General features: G+C 52.0%; 1 protein-coding gene across 5 annotated transcripts in view; it reads left to right on the top strand.

The window, feature by feature from the left end:
• NGEF (neuronal guanine nucleotide exchange factor) overlaps positions 1-14,547 on the top strand; it is a 44,772-nt gene extending 30,225 nt beyond the window's left edge. For all 5 annotated transcript variants that reach the window (XM_048955553.1, XM_048955554.1, XM_048955555.1 and 2 more), the window contains 10 exons: positions 2,357-2,517; positions 2,733-2,885; positions 4,772-4,901; positions 5,617-5,691; positions 7,110-7,199; positions 8,668-8,831; positions 9,733-9,888; positions 11,397-11,476; positions 11,899-12,003; positions 12,347-14,547. In XM_048955553.1, coding sequence (XP_048811510.1) covers positions 2,357-2,517; positions 2,733-2,885; positions 4,772-4,901; positions 5,617-5,691; positions 7,110-7,199; positions 8,668-8,831; positions 9,733-9,888; positions 11,397-11,476; positions 11,899-12,003; positions 12,347-12,519 — 1,287 coding nt within the window. In that variant the 3' untranslated portion in view covers positions 12,520-14,547. The remainder of the gene's footprint in view (positions 1-2,356; positions 2,518-2,732; positions 2,886-4,771; positions 4,902-5,616; positions 5,692-7,109; positions 7,200-8,667; positions 8,832-9,732; positions 9,889-11,396; positions 11,477-11,898; positions 12,004-12,346) is intronic.
• The last annotated feature ends 74 nt before the right edge of the window (positions 14,548-14,621 follow it).

Genomic DNA, 14,621 nt, shown 5'->3' with positions numbered 1-14,621 from the left:
CTTCCAGAAGCTTGCCTTGATCAGTGGAGATGATCTTTATTTCTCTGGAATCTCCTTTAAATCAGAACCCTGTGGACTGGCAAATCACCATGGATTTCAATGTTTCTTTGGTCCATCTTACACTCTGTATGTGCCCATGCAGGTCTGGTGCTCACATTGTGATGGGCAGCAAACACACACAAATGGGCCTTTCCAGACATGCAGATGGGGGACTTTTGTAGCTGCAGGTCAAGAAGGGAGGTCAGAGATCAGAAGTGTTGTCAGAGGGCTGAAAGGCTGCAGCAGGGAGGCACACCTCGATCCTGGTCCTGGGGAGATTTTGAGGGACCTGCCTATCCCAGCTGACATCCAGTCTGGGGAATAGAAGACTCTGATTTAGATTACATGTTGGAAGGAAATTTTTTCTCTCAGAGGGTGGTGAGGCCCTGGCTCTGCTGCTCAGAGAAATGTGTGTGCTCCATCCCTGGAGGTGCTCAGGGCCAGGCTGGATGGGGCCCTGGGCAGCCTGAGCTGGGGAGAGCAGCCAGCCCATGGCAGGGGTTGGACTGGGTGGGCTGTAAGATCCCTTCCAACCCAACCGTTCTGTGGTTAAATGATCCTGTCCTATTCTTTGTTGTGTCTTTACCTATTTCTTCTTTTCCTCTCAGTTATTAAAACAAAAAAGCTACAATTAAGCCTGTAAGAGGTGTATTTAGGAGACTCACCCAATTGTCCATTTGCCTCATTGGGAATCTGTTCTTGAAGAAAATGAAACATCTGTGTATTCCTTAAACCCCAGCTGTTCCACAGACACCAACAAAGTGAATTCATTTCTACCTGCACCCTTTGCTCACTCTCCTTTCTGGGGCTGCACTGGCACAACCTCCTTCCCTGGTGCAGGACAGGGCCACCTGCTTAGGGCTCCATTGGCCTTTCTGCTCACTGGGATTATTTCCCAGGCTGCTAACTCCACAAAGAATGGAAATGCCAATTTAGCTGACAGTCAGCAGCTCTTTGCTGTTCCTATCCTTGCAGGTCTTGCACAGCACCAGTGTCAGGAATGTTATCCAGGTCTCTGTACCTTAGGTCCTTCTGCAATGAATAGCAGCAACTCCAGGAAAAGACCAGAAACTGATTAACAGAAAGTTTCAAATCATTTCTTTAAAAATAAGATTTAAAAAAAAAACAAAAAACAGCCACCACCAAACAACCAAATCAGCGCACAGGATGCACTCCCTGCTAATTTAGAAGATACTTTTTCACATGCACAGCAAAAAAAAAAAGCTGTACATACTTTCTATTCCTTTGGACTTGCTTGGCTCTGCATTGCTCATGCAGCCCCAGAGCTGGTGGGGCTCGGGGCCCACTCCTCCTCACCAGCATGCAGCAGAGGAGCTGTGGGCACTGGGGGACTTGCATTGGCAAAGCAGCTTTGAGAGGAATGAAAGAAGACTTCGCTACCAACAGGTTAACCTTTCTGTAGTGATAGCATGGCCCAGCCCCAGCATGCACCTTCATCAAGAAATGTCTGAAAGAGCTAATGATTTTCTGCTGCATCAAAGCTCATGCAAGAATCTTAAATTAATCTTACTTAAAGTAATGGATTCAGTGTTTGTGTCGATAATCACTTGCTTTATCTACCACTGCACACAGCCCAGAGAGAAAGCGAAGACTGTCCCTGTGGCACGTTTATAGGCAGAAGGCTTTACATCCTCAGCTCATGAACTTCAGATTTATCTCTAAATCAAACCATCCATGTCTCTTTCTGCTTCCCCAGACCACATCACTGGCCTGAGGAAGACAAGTTGCTTGCCAAAGACTTCTCCCTTCACAGGAAAAGCAAGTTCTGAAATTTGGAGATTGTTTATAGCTTACAGTAATCATTAGGAGCTTCTGTGTCAGAAACAGTGCAGCCAGGCTTGATCATGCAGCCTCCCTTGTGCAGCAACAGCTGGATTTCCTTAGGTTTGGGCAGCACACAGGGCCTTGGAGCACCACAGCTGTATTTTTGTATTAGCTCTGCCCCAAGGAGCGTGTGTGGTGTGCTGGGATTGCCCTGTGCCAACCCCCACACCATGGTTTTTCTGAAACGAGCACTGATGGTGCAATGAAGCCTTGCTGCACAGCACAACGAGCCCCAGCAAGCAGAGCTACAAGCCGGTGCTGTCACAAGGAGGGTGTGTGAGGGCTGCCTAAGGGAGCTGCCCAAAGGGGAGAGGGATGTGCTGCATGGTGACGAGGGGCACAGGGGGACCTGAGGCAGCCTCAGGTCAGACCCAGTGACACTGGGGAGGTGGGGAGAGCCTATGAAGTGCTTGTATGTGAGCATGAGCAGTAGAACAGACCTGCTGATGGCCTTTTCTGGGTTCCTCCCCAGGCAATGTTTGAGCTGGTTACTTCCGAAGCCTCGTACTGCAAGAGTCTGAATCTGCTGGTGTCTCATTTCATGGAGAATGAGCGTCTAAAAAAGATCTTACACCAGTCTGAGGCACACATCCTCTTCTCCAACGTCCTGGATGTCAAGGCTGTTAGTGAGCGGTAAGACAACTGCTGCTGGGGTTTTGGCAGTTGAGTGGTATCTCGTTAACTAAGCTTGTGCAGAGGATGCAAGAGCTGACTGCAAGCAGTCTGCTACCCAGTCTTTTCCAAAAGCTTAGTGACACATTCACTGCTTTCAGCCCCAGGGGCAGAAGCTGGGGATTGTGTTGGACATGCAGGCGATAATTAAACTGAGTGCTGGTTTTCTCATCTAGCTTCCTGCTGGACCTGGAGCGACGGGTTGAGGAGAATATTGTGATCTCGGATGTGTGCGATATTGTGTACCAGCATACAGTTGATCACTTCTCTGTGTACATCACCTATGTCTCCAACCAGACCTACCAGGAGAGAACTTACAAGCAGCTTCTGTGAGTTCCCGTGCTTGATGCTGTATTAAAATTGCATAGGCGATAGATTCAGCTGTTGGATACTGCTAATTGGGATAGTGCTAAATGGTACAGAAACAGGATTTCTCACTTCACTGATGCAATTAAAAGGCTTTAGAGTAAGGGTAAGGGTGGGGTGACAGAGTAGGCAAGTAACATACCAAGTGAGTTCAGAGCCAGCAGTTCCCAGCTGTGGGAAGTAGCTGTGATGGATGTGGGAACACGCACTTGTGAAACATACACATTCTTAAACTGCAAGTAGAGGCAAGAGACTGAAAGGCCGAGGTTACAACGCAGCTCCTTGATGACAAGAACAGCCACTGCTTTTCCTAAGCTTCCCAACGAGGCTGAACCTTCCCACACTTGGGAAAACTTATCAGAAGAACAACATTTTCTTGAAGGGAAAAAAAAGAAAAGGCCATTTTCATCACATTCCGGTATTATAAATACAGGCGCTATCTAGGCCTGAGGATAGAATCCAACATATTTTTGCAATGTTTTTCAAGTTCAGTCAGGCTTCTGGTCCGGGAGGAATTCTCTTCTATCGTCTCAAAACAAAGACTGCCCTACAAGCCTGTCTTTGAGCAGGAGAATTAATTTCTCTTCAGTTACGATGTCCTGGATCCTTTCAGGACAGCCCATTGCATGCACTGCACTGTTTCCTCCCCGTAGCAGCAGCTGGTTTGGGGGAGTGTAATGAGCCCTAATCCTTTCCTTTCTCTGCTCTCCAGCTTTTGAGGCAAAAAAACCCAACAAATAAACCCAACACACTCTAAGCAACCTCTGCTGAGCTTGGCCAACTGTTCTTCCCAAAAGAAGGGTACTGCAGGGTTTCCTTGAGTCAGAGGTGAGCAGTATAAACGCCGTGTCTGGGGTCATTAGCTAAACACTTGGAATTGAAAGAGACATAATCTGGATTAGGTGAGCTTGAAAAGGAGCTGTGGGAGATAGGAATTTAGAGGGAAGCTTTTTCTTAATTTTTTTTTTTTTGTCTGAGGGAGAACACAAAGTAAAGGGAATTTTGCAGCACTCTGGTGAACATGGAGCCTGAGATGTTCCACAGTTGCTCCCACTTTGGCTGTGTCCCAGGACACACTCAGATCCATTCTGTTGTGGCAGTGGCACGGTGACACAGGCACCTGCTGCAGCTCTGAGAGGCACTTACAGCGAGTGCTGTCACAGTGCTCTGAGTTACGTGGAGTGAAGATAGGTTTTGCACAGTTAGTGATGTCTTTGCATCCGTGCTGATCTTGCCAGCTGTGGCTCCAGCTGTGTGTGTCCTCCCTGGGCCGGGCCCCAGAATTGCCAGGAGGTGCTGGCTTTTGGCTGCAGCTGTTGAGGCTGCTTGGACTCACCTACTGTGCTCCCCTCAGGGAAGGTCCAGGGATGGCGTGTGCTCTTCTCAGGCCAGATAATGATTTCCATCCTCCAGCTCAGCAGCCAGGAGTAGCCAAGTTCTGTGACTTGCCTTATTCTTATGACTGTGTGAATTCCACCTTGTCACAGAGATCCAACTGTGTAGAGATATATAATTATTCCTCTGACTCATCTACTTGGACACACACCCCATTCACACACACCTACGCACGCAGTGCAGCGTATGCTGCTGAGCTAGATGTGCTACACATGTGAACGCACTACCATGGCTTCTACATTAAAAGTCTATTTTTTCCATCCCCCAACGCTATAAATAGTTCTGGATTTAAACCAAAATACACCTAGAAGCATTCCGTTTCCTCCTTCCTTCTTTTCTGCTCTCAGGAGAAGTTATAGGCAGATGCTGTCTCTGGGGTACGTGCTGCTGGGTCCTCACCCACACAGCAGAGGTGCAGGCAGGGCAGCACTCACGCTGTCTCTCTCCCCCTCAGCCAGGACAAGCCAGCCTTCCGGGAGGTGATCACACAGCTGGAGCTGGATCCCATGTGCAGAGGCTTATCCTTTTCTTCCTTCCTGATTCTGCCATTTCAAAGGATCACTCGGCTCAAGCTTCTGGTGCAGGTAGGGTTTTGCTCTTCTATGTTGCCCAGAGGTCGTCTGCATCACTCCAGGGATTCTATTCAACAGTTGCAAATGAGATACAGCCACAATTAATCCTAGAGCTGGCTGAAGCCTTTCCACAGAATTGAACATTCTCAGCTGTGGAAAAGCGTTCAGTCAGTGAGAGAAAACTTCCAGATTCACACTGAACTTGCCATGTTTTGCTGAACAAAAGAGTTGAGGAGAAACTTCAGAAGGGGCAGCAGCCATACTGGAACCAGCTGCCTGATTGTTAAGATGCTGCTGTACAGTGTCAGCATAAAACCACCCCAAAGCCATGTACTACCCCACATCATGGTGTCTGGGGCCAGCCTGTGGCAGCCACCTTCCCCTTTGCACCTCTAACCACTGCACTGAAGGACATGCATCTAAGGGAGCAGGAAACAGCTCCATCCCAAAAAGTCTTATACCTCTTGGCTTGCCAGTAGCACTGTCTGTTAGCAGCAGGTCCAGCTACTTCACTTTTATAAAACAGTAGCATTACTTTTTAGATATTCAATTGTAGCCAGATGGAACAGGCTTTAACAAAAAACAGAAACTCAGAGGTAAGAGTATCTGTGCTCCGTCATCCTCCCTGTAATTAGCCTGATGGACAGAAGTAACCCCAAGGAGAGCAAAGACCCTTCTGTGCTGTCACACTGGGATCAGAGTTAACACAGCCTTTGCTCCTCTGCAGAATATTTTGAAGAAAGTGGAAGAGAAATCGGAGAGGGAAACCACTGCTCTGGAAGCACATAAGGAGCTGGAAACAGTAAGTTTGAATGAGCCTATCTGAAGGCCATTAAGATTAAATCGCTGTCAGTTTCACCCCAAAAAAGACATACAGACTGCGTTCACTCCTGAAGTTGTCCCTTTGATTCCCACCTTTGGACTTAATGTTTGAGAGGTGGGGAGTTGCAGGCAGCTGTGTGGACGAAGCAGGGTGCTGCAGGGACTGAGGAGTTGAATCCTCTTCTCTTCCTGGCCTTCAAGAGCTTGGAGTTCTCTCTTGAATCCTGCAGTTCACTTTAAGTATTTCAAGCTGGAAATTGCATTAAAACATCCGCCTGAGGATCCGCCTGCAGCTTATGACTGAGATATTAAAATAAACTAGGCTATTGGACTTGCTCTAACCTATCCCAGGAAATGTTCTCTCTGCAGATCACTGAGGATAAAAACAGAAGCCGTAACAATGATGATTAGTGTGCAGTACTTTATATTTCCAGAATCCTTCCTTGCTTCAGCAGCCTGTTGTTGTCTGCTGGTCCAGAGCTCGAGGAGGGCCGTTGCTGTGGGTTGCTGGTGGAAAAATGCTCTTTTTGTATTCATCTGTCAGAGACCCATCATCACTTTCATAACTGTCTTTACATAGTTGTCTGTAGACATTTAAGTTTAGATGCTGACATCACAGCAGTGGCCATTTGATGCCTATTTTTCCCATAATTACTTTCCTGGATGGGCAGAAGCAGATCTTGGTTTCAGTTGCTGATACTCTGGTGAATTTTCTGTAAAAGAAGCAGTGCACGAAGCAGTGCCTGTTCTCCGACATGATTTTTCTACCTAACACATTCTCAAGAGAGCAGTTCCTTATGAAACAGGCAGTGACATCTAGGTTACAGCTCCTGTAACAGGGCAGTGCCTGCGTGTTGTATTTGGGGTTCTTTTCCTGTTAGAAGTTTGTACTCAGGATGCAGGTGGGCTGTCCCAAACATCTCTCCCTGACACATCCCATAGATTGGGCAACTGGTGCTGCTTGGCAGAACCACAGCACTTCCATCTTTGAAACGAGGATCTTTGGATTTGTTCTCCTCTTGAAGATCATACTGTGTGTGTTCCTCTGTTTTCAGGCATTGGGAATGGGGAGGAGGAGATGTTTGGTGTGTCAGGATCTGATAAACAAACCGTTCCCTTTTTTGCACAGCCAGGAGTGCTGCTTAATGTTGTCTTGTCTGGTACCTGAATGCGGCCATCTGACAACTCAGCCTCCAGCTGCAGCATCTTCTGGGTGCTGCTTTTTTGGGTTTGGTTGTTTATTTTCCCCTTTCCCATGTGGACACATTGCTGATGAAAGAGCCTGGCTTGGTCAGTTCCTGTTGTAGCTCTTCCCCTCAGGGTCAGGCCTTTCTGTGCTTGACACCACTTAGCTGCTTAGGCCACTGAAAGCAAACCTTTCTCTTCTCTTTTTGCCAGGTGGTGAAAGCATGCAATGAAGGAGTCAGGAAGATGAGCCGAACAGAGCAGATGATCAGCATCCAGAAGAAACTGGAATTTAAGATCAAGGTATGAGCACGGGTTGGTAGCACCCCCACAGAGGCAGTGAACCAACAGCATCCTGGCACTGCATATGCATACTTAGTAGTAACAGCTCAGCCACATCCCTTTCGGTGCCATTTAGCTGTGGCAGTGCCCTGCTGTCCACTCTGTCCTGCTGCTACTTTTGAAGGAGATGCACTGCTGCAGGCACTGCATTTGCAGTTGGATGCGTGTGATCTCAGGCACAGAGCCAGAGTGCTGTGCCCACACAGGGGTGATGTGCTGGCATCAGCCTGCCTGTGTGCCATGGGCAGCTCCTGCTCCAGCACTCCGCCTGGCTCTCACCTCACTTCAAAATGTAGGTCAGCTTTCAGCTATTGTTCTACATTATAAATGATTATTACAGGGAGATTAAAGCTAAAAAGCAAAACACTTCAAAGCCGGAAAATACCAAAATGAAGGCTATCTCACAATTTGTAATTCATCCTTGTGTTTATCCATTAAGTACAGGCTCTAATTACCTGCTGATGATCTGTTCTGGGTCCACTTAGATCACAGTCTGCAGGATGGCACTGGGCTGCAGTAGACACGAGGCTGCCTTCATCTCTCCCCAGCTGCAGTGGTGATGCCACAGCTCGGCTGTAGGGCAGGCTGTCCTGGGCACTGACATGGGGTATAAGCAGTGCAAGGGCACAGGAAGAAAGGCTGCACTGCAGCATGTGTGGTGAGCACAGAGAAGGAGTGAAGGTGGAAGGGATATTTCCAGTATTTCAGTTGTTTAACCAAAACCATACTGTTCTTCTAATATAAGACATGCTTTGTTCTGGGGTTCTTGAGATAACCACACAGTGGTTTGGGTTAGAAGGGACCTTACAGCCCACCCAGCCCCAACCCTGGCCATGGGCTGGCTGCCCCCCACCAGCTCAGGCTGCTCAGGGCTCCATCCAGCCTGGCTCTGAGCACCTCCAGGGATGGGGCAGCCACACTTCTCTGGGCAGCAGTGCCAGGGCCTCACTGCCCTGGTGTGTGGTAAAGCTCTAACAGAAGTGCCGTTGTTGCTGCTTGAGCAACCCAACCAGTGAGAACTCATTTAGCATGTTTTCTTTTAGCCAAAAAGCCAACTGTTTTTAAAGACAGCCTCTCTGTCCAGGAAGGTTCAGCCCAGGTGATGAGACATCAGATGCACCAGAGACAGGATCGGGTTTGCAGGGCGTAGCCTGGTGTTTGAATCCAGCACTTGGCACTCCAGCACCACTGTCCTCAACTGTTTGCTTGTTGGGCCCCTGCTGTGTCTCCACCATAGCAGTTACACCCTGTGCTGGGCCATGGGCTGGGTGGCAGAGCACGCTGCACCCTGTGTAGCTCTCCATCCTCTGCAGTGCGAGTCATTCTGGTGGGAACTCACTTCCTTCTGCATCTCCCACTGCTTTCAGCATCTTAACCACTTGAGTCCAAGTTGCTCTTCTGATCTCGGCTGTCTTTGTCTCGCTCCCAGTCTGTGCCCATCATCTCTCACTCCCGCTGGCTGCTGAAGCAGGGGGAACTGCAGCAGATGAACGGCCCAAAGACATCGCGGACGCTGCGCACCAAGAAACTCTTCAGAGAAATCTACCTGTTCCTTTTCAACGATCTGCTGGTCATCTGCCGGCAAATTCCGGGGTGAGTGCAGAATTCAGGTAGCGCGTGGGCACTCCGAGTCCTTTGTAAGCACCAGTGGTAGAGCCCTGCCTGCTCGGGGGCAGCACTGCTCTCTCCAGATGAAGCCTCAGGGCAAGCAGGGCTCACACATGTCTCCCAGCAGGGTAAGCAAATGTGTATTGGCCAGTTCCTGTGGGGTGGCAGTGAGTTCCAGCGGCTGGTGGGGCTGATCCAGGAGGCCTGTCTTTCTGCCAGGGAGTGAGCTTTGACTCGTCACCGCCGAAGGAACAGCTCACATTTAGTCACTTAAATTTCTAAGAAAAGAGTCCAGAAAATATGAGCAGCAGGGAGGGGTGTCAATTGATGCCTGCAGCTAGCAGTTATGTTTGACATGATGTAACCTGCCTCAGGAATGTTGTGGTGCTTAAGACTGCGTTTTGTGCAGCTAGAGACTGGTGAAATACAGCGGCACAAACAGGGCCCAGAGAACAGCACGTTCTTTGTGGCATTAACTGCACTCACCAGTAGGGAGCATCTCGGCAGTCCTGTTTCTTATCAACGTGTCGCTGCAGTGTCTGCATGCCTGGAAACGTTTTGCTTCTGTGGCAGCTTGTATCCAAAAAACATGGAGGTGCTTGACAAATAGGAATGAATTGAGCCTCACAGACCTCTTTGAAGGAGCACAGTGCATGGGTCACACAGACAGAGCAAACGACTTGTTTTAGGCCACATGGGACAACGGAAGCTGAGCAAGGAGAGGATCTCTTGCCTTGCAGTGGGGTTTCATAGCTGTTGCTCATCCCTTTTCCTCCCACCATACGGAGGTGCTCGGTCTGTCCCCAGGTACACATCTGAGTGGATGAAGCCACACTGTCATGCCATGCTTGCAGTTTTTCCTTATCTCCTCTTTAACCTCTCCCAGAGACAAGTACCAAGTGTTTGACTCAGCGCCCCGGGGGCTTCTTCGGGTGGAGGAGTTAGAAGACCAGGGGCAGAGTTTGGCCAACGTCTTCATCTTGAGGCTGCTGGAGAATGCTGATGACCGGGAGGCCAGTTACATGCTGAAGGCATCGTCGCAGTGAGTACCGTGCCAGCACTGCACAGGGCTCAGCGCCGCGCGCTCCCTGCACCTCCACAAGGGCAGCGGCCTGTCTGCATGGGGAGCAGCTCCTACAGCTCACCAGGACCAGACAGGCAGGGATGCCACTGCTGCAGCTGGCCTTAGACCTTCATAGCTGGCCCTGCACATCACGCCTGTGAGGCTGCCTTCAGTCTCTCTTACTCGAAGGAGTGAGTGAAGCTGGCTCGCTCACAAGGCTGGGAGCCGTGCCTGACCAGCTGTGAAGCAGAGTGGCTGCTGGTTGTAGGTGAGGGTGTGACAAGAGGGCTCTTCCTCAGCCCCATCCACAGCCGATCCCAGTCTTGCAGCAGCCCCTCTGCTTTTCCAGGCCTCCTCATCTCCCCATGTACAGTATTCTCAGCTTGCAATATTTTTGCTTCAGGCTCCAGCAATACTGGGCAAATGATTCAGCTGTACTAACACAGGCATGATTGTTTTGGAATTCAGGGCCTGACTTTCTCATTGACCCGAGTCTTAGCAGGCTCACAGTTTTCTAGGCACAGCTCTATGCAATTAGAGGTGTTATATAAGTATACATGCACCACCAGTTTCACAGCTACTGCAGGTCACACACCTTCAGATTGATGTTACTTTGCTGTTTGACAGCTCTTGACATGTTGGGCAGAGAGCAGCCCCACCTGAGACCACACAATCCTGCAGGCCTGGGGGTGCAGCCGATCCCCTCGGCACAATGCAACACCAGGATGAGGGAGATGAGCCCCCAGCAATAGTGAGCAGCTGCACCTTCCTCCCAGGCATGTGACTGCAGCTTTGCTGTACTGAAAATAGAGATGTCAGTCACATTATGCAGGGCACACGCATATTTGACGTCTGTGAGACTGAGCTGTGCAGAGGATGATAAACCAGGCCAGGGTTGCCTTTGCTCAGGGAGGTGTTTGCATTTATGTGCTTCTGCAACCTGCTCCGTCTCTAGGATGACCACAGGGAGTGTGAAAACCAGCACACAGCTTGCCAACAGCTCTGGTGTACAGAGAAGCGATGCAGGACTGCTACGAGCTGCTGTTCCAGAGCTGCAGGAGAGATCTGGCCAGTATGAGGCACAAACCAGAAAACTGAACAAACAGAAGAGGGAAGTGGGTTCCAAAGAGACACTGGTGGATCTGTTTTGCAGATCTCACAGTGTTTCCCGGCTCTGAACCCACACAGCAATGACAGCCTGTTCAGTGGCAGCTTGCAGCTAGAGCCCTGGCTGGGCTTTGCTGTCACCAGGAGCTGTCCTCATGCCTGGGCACAGCTAGTTGCAGGGGTAGGATGAGAGCACAGGTGGGCCCTTCACAGGGCTACGAGAAGCCAGGTCCTGCAAGGAGAATCCAAAGAGCCCTGCAAGGAGCTGCGTGCAAGGCTGCAGGGTCAGCCTGCAGCATCAGGAGCTCAGGAATGGGGGGAGAGGTGGTGTCTCCAGGACTTTCTCCTGCTCATGGCCTCCAATTCTCCCCCTTGTCCAGGAGCGAGATGAAGCGTTGGATGATTTCACTGGCCCCAAACCGGCGAACCAAGTTTGTTTCATTTACATCCAGACTTTCTGGTAAGATTCACTGTGTGGTGTCCAGGAGCTTTTCACCCCCACCCAGGGTCCCTTCTGTGCTGATCTCCCCATCCAGCCCTAGGCTGGAGCCCTCTGGAAGCCAGCCTCTGCCTGGGCTTCCCTTACATTTTCACCCACTTGTCTCCAGGCCTGGCTCTGACTTTGTTCCCCTGCAGCCCAGGGTGGGCTGCACCAGCACTCTCCACCCCTCTGCGCTGCTCAGTGGAGCAGCAGTGCAGGGACTTGTGCAGGGACCAGCTCCCTTCCCTGCAGCACTCCTCCCCATTGCACCTCCCCTCACCCCATGGCCTCAGTGATGTTTCTCACCGAATCAGAGGAAACATTCTCAGAGCTCACAGTTACACCTACCTGAGCTGCTTCTGCCTCAGTCCATCCCTCACTCTCACCCTGTCCCCCTGCAGATTGCCCGCAGATCCAGTGTGTCCACCCCTACGTGGCCCAGCAGCCAGATGAGCTGTCCTTGGAGCTGGCTGACGTCCTCAACATCCTGGACAAGACAGATGATGGTACGGGGGGTGGGACAGGAGCCATGGAAGGGTGGGCTTCTCCCTGGGCAGGCAGCTGCTGAGCAGCCAGGAGGGGTCCTTTGGCCACAGAGAGAGAAGGCAGTGTCAGCATTGCAGCCAAGAAAGCTGGCAGCAGAGCAGGGTGTGACTGCCTCCTGCCCTGGGTGCAGGGCAGGGCTGATGCAGCCACCAGTGTGTAACCCAGAGCTGTTCTTACCCTGAGCAGCCAACAGCAGCTTCCAGAAGGCACGACCAGCTCTGCAGGCTCTTTCACAGCAGCTGTCCCAGGGTGGGAGCAACAGTCTGTCCTTCCCCACTGACCCCTGTCTCTGTCTCTGCTTAGGCTGGATATTTGGGGAGCGTCTTCACGACCAGGAGAGGGGCTGGTTCCCCAGTTCTATCGGGGAGGAGATCCTGAACCCCAAAATCCGAGCCCAGAACTTGAAGGAATGTTTCCGGGTGCACAAGTCAGATGACAGCCAGCGGAGGAAACTGGGCAGCAGGAGCCGCCAATGACTGCTGGCATCCCCGAGCGTGGGGAGCAGCCTGGGAGAGGAGCAGAGGACAGAGGCTGCCAGCTGGGGGGACACGGTGGCGGTGCTGGGGGCCATGGCACGGGACCTGGTGTGCCACACCAAGCATGTCCACCCTTGAACGCATGGACCTCAGTTCCCAGGCGGCCTGCTGTGCTTTCTACAGTGCTGAGCCCTCCTTGGAAAGCAGTGCTTCGAGCTGGCTGAAATCACCCCTTTCCAAAGAGCGTGAGCCCAAACTGGCACCACACAAAGGCCCTGGGTGCCAACCAAGGGAACCTGGGGCAGCAAATGGAACTCAGCAATTAGCGTCGTCCACTCACACCTCATTGCTACCGTTTGAGTTCGGGGCTCTCTTAAAGCCGCACCTCATAGGGATGGGAATTCGGTGGAGGAATCGTCTCACATCCCTTCACACAGCCCACTGGCACCAGGCCTGGGAGAAGCCCCCAGGACTCCATTTCCCCAATGAAGTTGATGAAGCATCTCCTGGGTAGACCCTTGACCTGCTCCCCAACGCTCTGATGTGCTCTGAACACAGCCCTGCTCCACCAGCAGCCCCACCTCAGAGGCCCCAACCTCCGTTCTGCTCACCTGAAGGCCTCAAAGCGCATCTGGCCCTGCCTCGTGGCTCATCCCCTCCCTCAGCTGCTGCAGAGGCATGGCACCATGGCTTTCCCAGGCTGATCCGGTGCTTTTGGGAAGACAGGCTGCGCATGGTCTCTGCTGCGCCCACTGCAGCGTGCTGCAGGGCTCCAGGAGTGCCAGCAGGCAAGCAGCGTGCAGTGAATGACGGCACCTCGGGAGCTGCTGTGCTGCACGGTAGAAGGCTCAGCAACACGCCTGCATGCTTGTAACCCACACCTCCAGCTGCGTGCAGCCTCCCTGTACAGTTCATGTAAATACGCAGTCCTCTGTCGCAAGCAGAGCCAGACCATCACTTGCTCCAGTTGTGGCACTGAGCATCGCATGAAGCCCAGGGCACAGCGCCCCAAACAGCCCCACATGTGACCACAGCAGAGAGCACTGGGCGTACAGTATGGGCTGTGCTGCTCCTGAGCTGCAGCCACCACCCGTTATGGAATCAGGATTATTGGGCATTTCTGTAACGCAGCAAGGAGTCTTCCAGGCACTGCCGTGTGCTGCGGTGGTGTGCGGGCTGTATTCCAGAAGGGGACACAGATCAGTGTGGGGTCCTGGTTATGCGAGAGCTGTGCAGTGAGCCCAGGATGCAGCTGGGGGAAGCTGCAGCAACAAAAGGAGCACAGAAGGGGGTCCGCCCTTGGGCCAGCTCCATGCCACCACACACACAGGGCCCCAGGGAGGGCTGGGACAGGTCTGCAGCCTCCAGCTTGATGCAGTGGGCTCACCTGATGGGGATGCCCCAGGTCATGCCCCCAGAAGAGCACACCACAGGCACTGTCTGAGCACAATCAGACCTCCGGGTCCGGGTTCAGACCTGGCAGCAGCTGCAAAATCTCCCACGCAAACCCCAGAGGAGCTCCAGCCTCAGGCAGCCCTCTGAGTTACCCACTGAACTGAGTACATCACAGCCCATCCAGTTTAGCAGAGCCACAGCCAGCACAGCCCTGTGCTGAAGCCCCACAGGGGCTGTTTAACAGTACAGAAGTGCTCCCTCACCCACCAGAAGCAGCTGTTCACCAGTGGAGGGGCCCAGATTCCCCACTATCAGGATACCAGCACCTGGCTGTGTTGCCTGTGGGAAGGAGAGGGGCCCATGGCTGCCCACGCACTGTCCCCTCACACCCTGGACTCGCTCCAGCTCTGTTGTGACTTCTGATGACTTCAAACCTTAAGCACAGGCTGTGCCATTTCCAGGCACCAAGTGGCATCCAGTGTTATTTCCTCAGACCCGGCCATGCACGCCTTTTCATGGGTGTGCAGCTGCAGCTCCCACAGCCTCTGCCAGGCTGCTGCAGGGCACTGAGGGGAACTTCTCGTCGTCTCGTTTTCTGTGTGATGAAATACAGCTGAGTGAGCCAGCGCCACAGCAGCGTGCCAGCATCTCCTTCCTCCCTGTCAGCGCCGCAGGTCCCCACCACAGTGCGACCACTGAGGGGAATG

The sequence above is a fragment of the Lagopus muta genome, chromosome 9 (assembly GCF_023343835.1).
Source record: "Lagopus muta isolate bLagMut1 chromosome 9, bLagMut1 primary, whole genome shotgun sequence".
Taxonomy (NCBI): domain Eukaryota; kingdom Metazoa; phylum Chordata; class Aves; order Galliformes; family Phasianidae; genus Lagopus; species Lagopus muta.
Note: the sequence above shows the minus strand (reverse complement) of the source record. Positions and strands in the feature narration are given on the sequence as shown.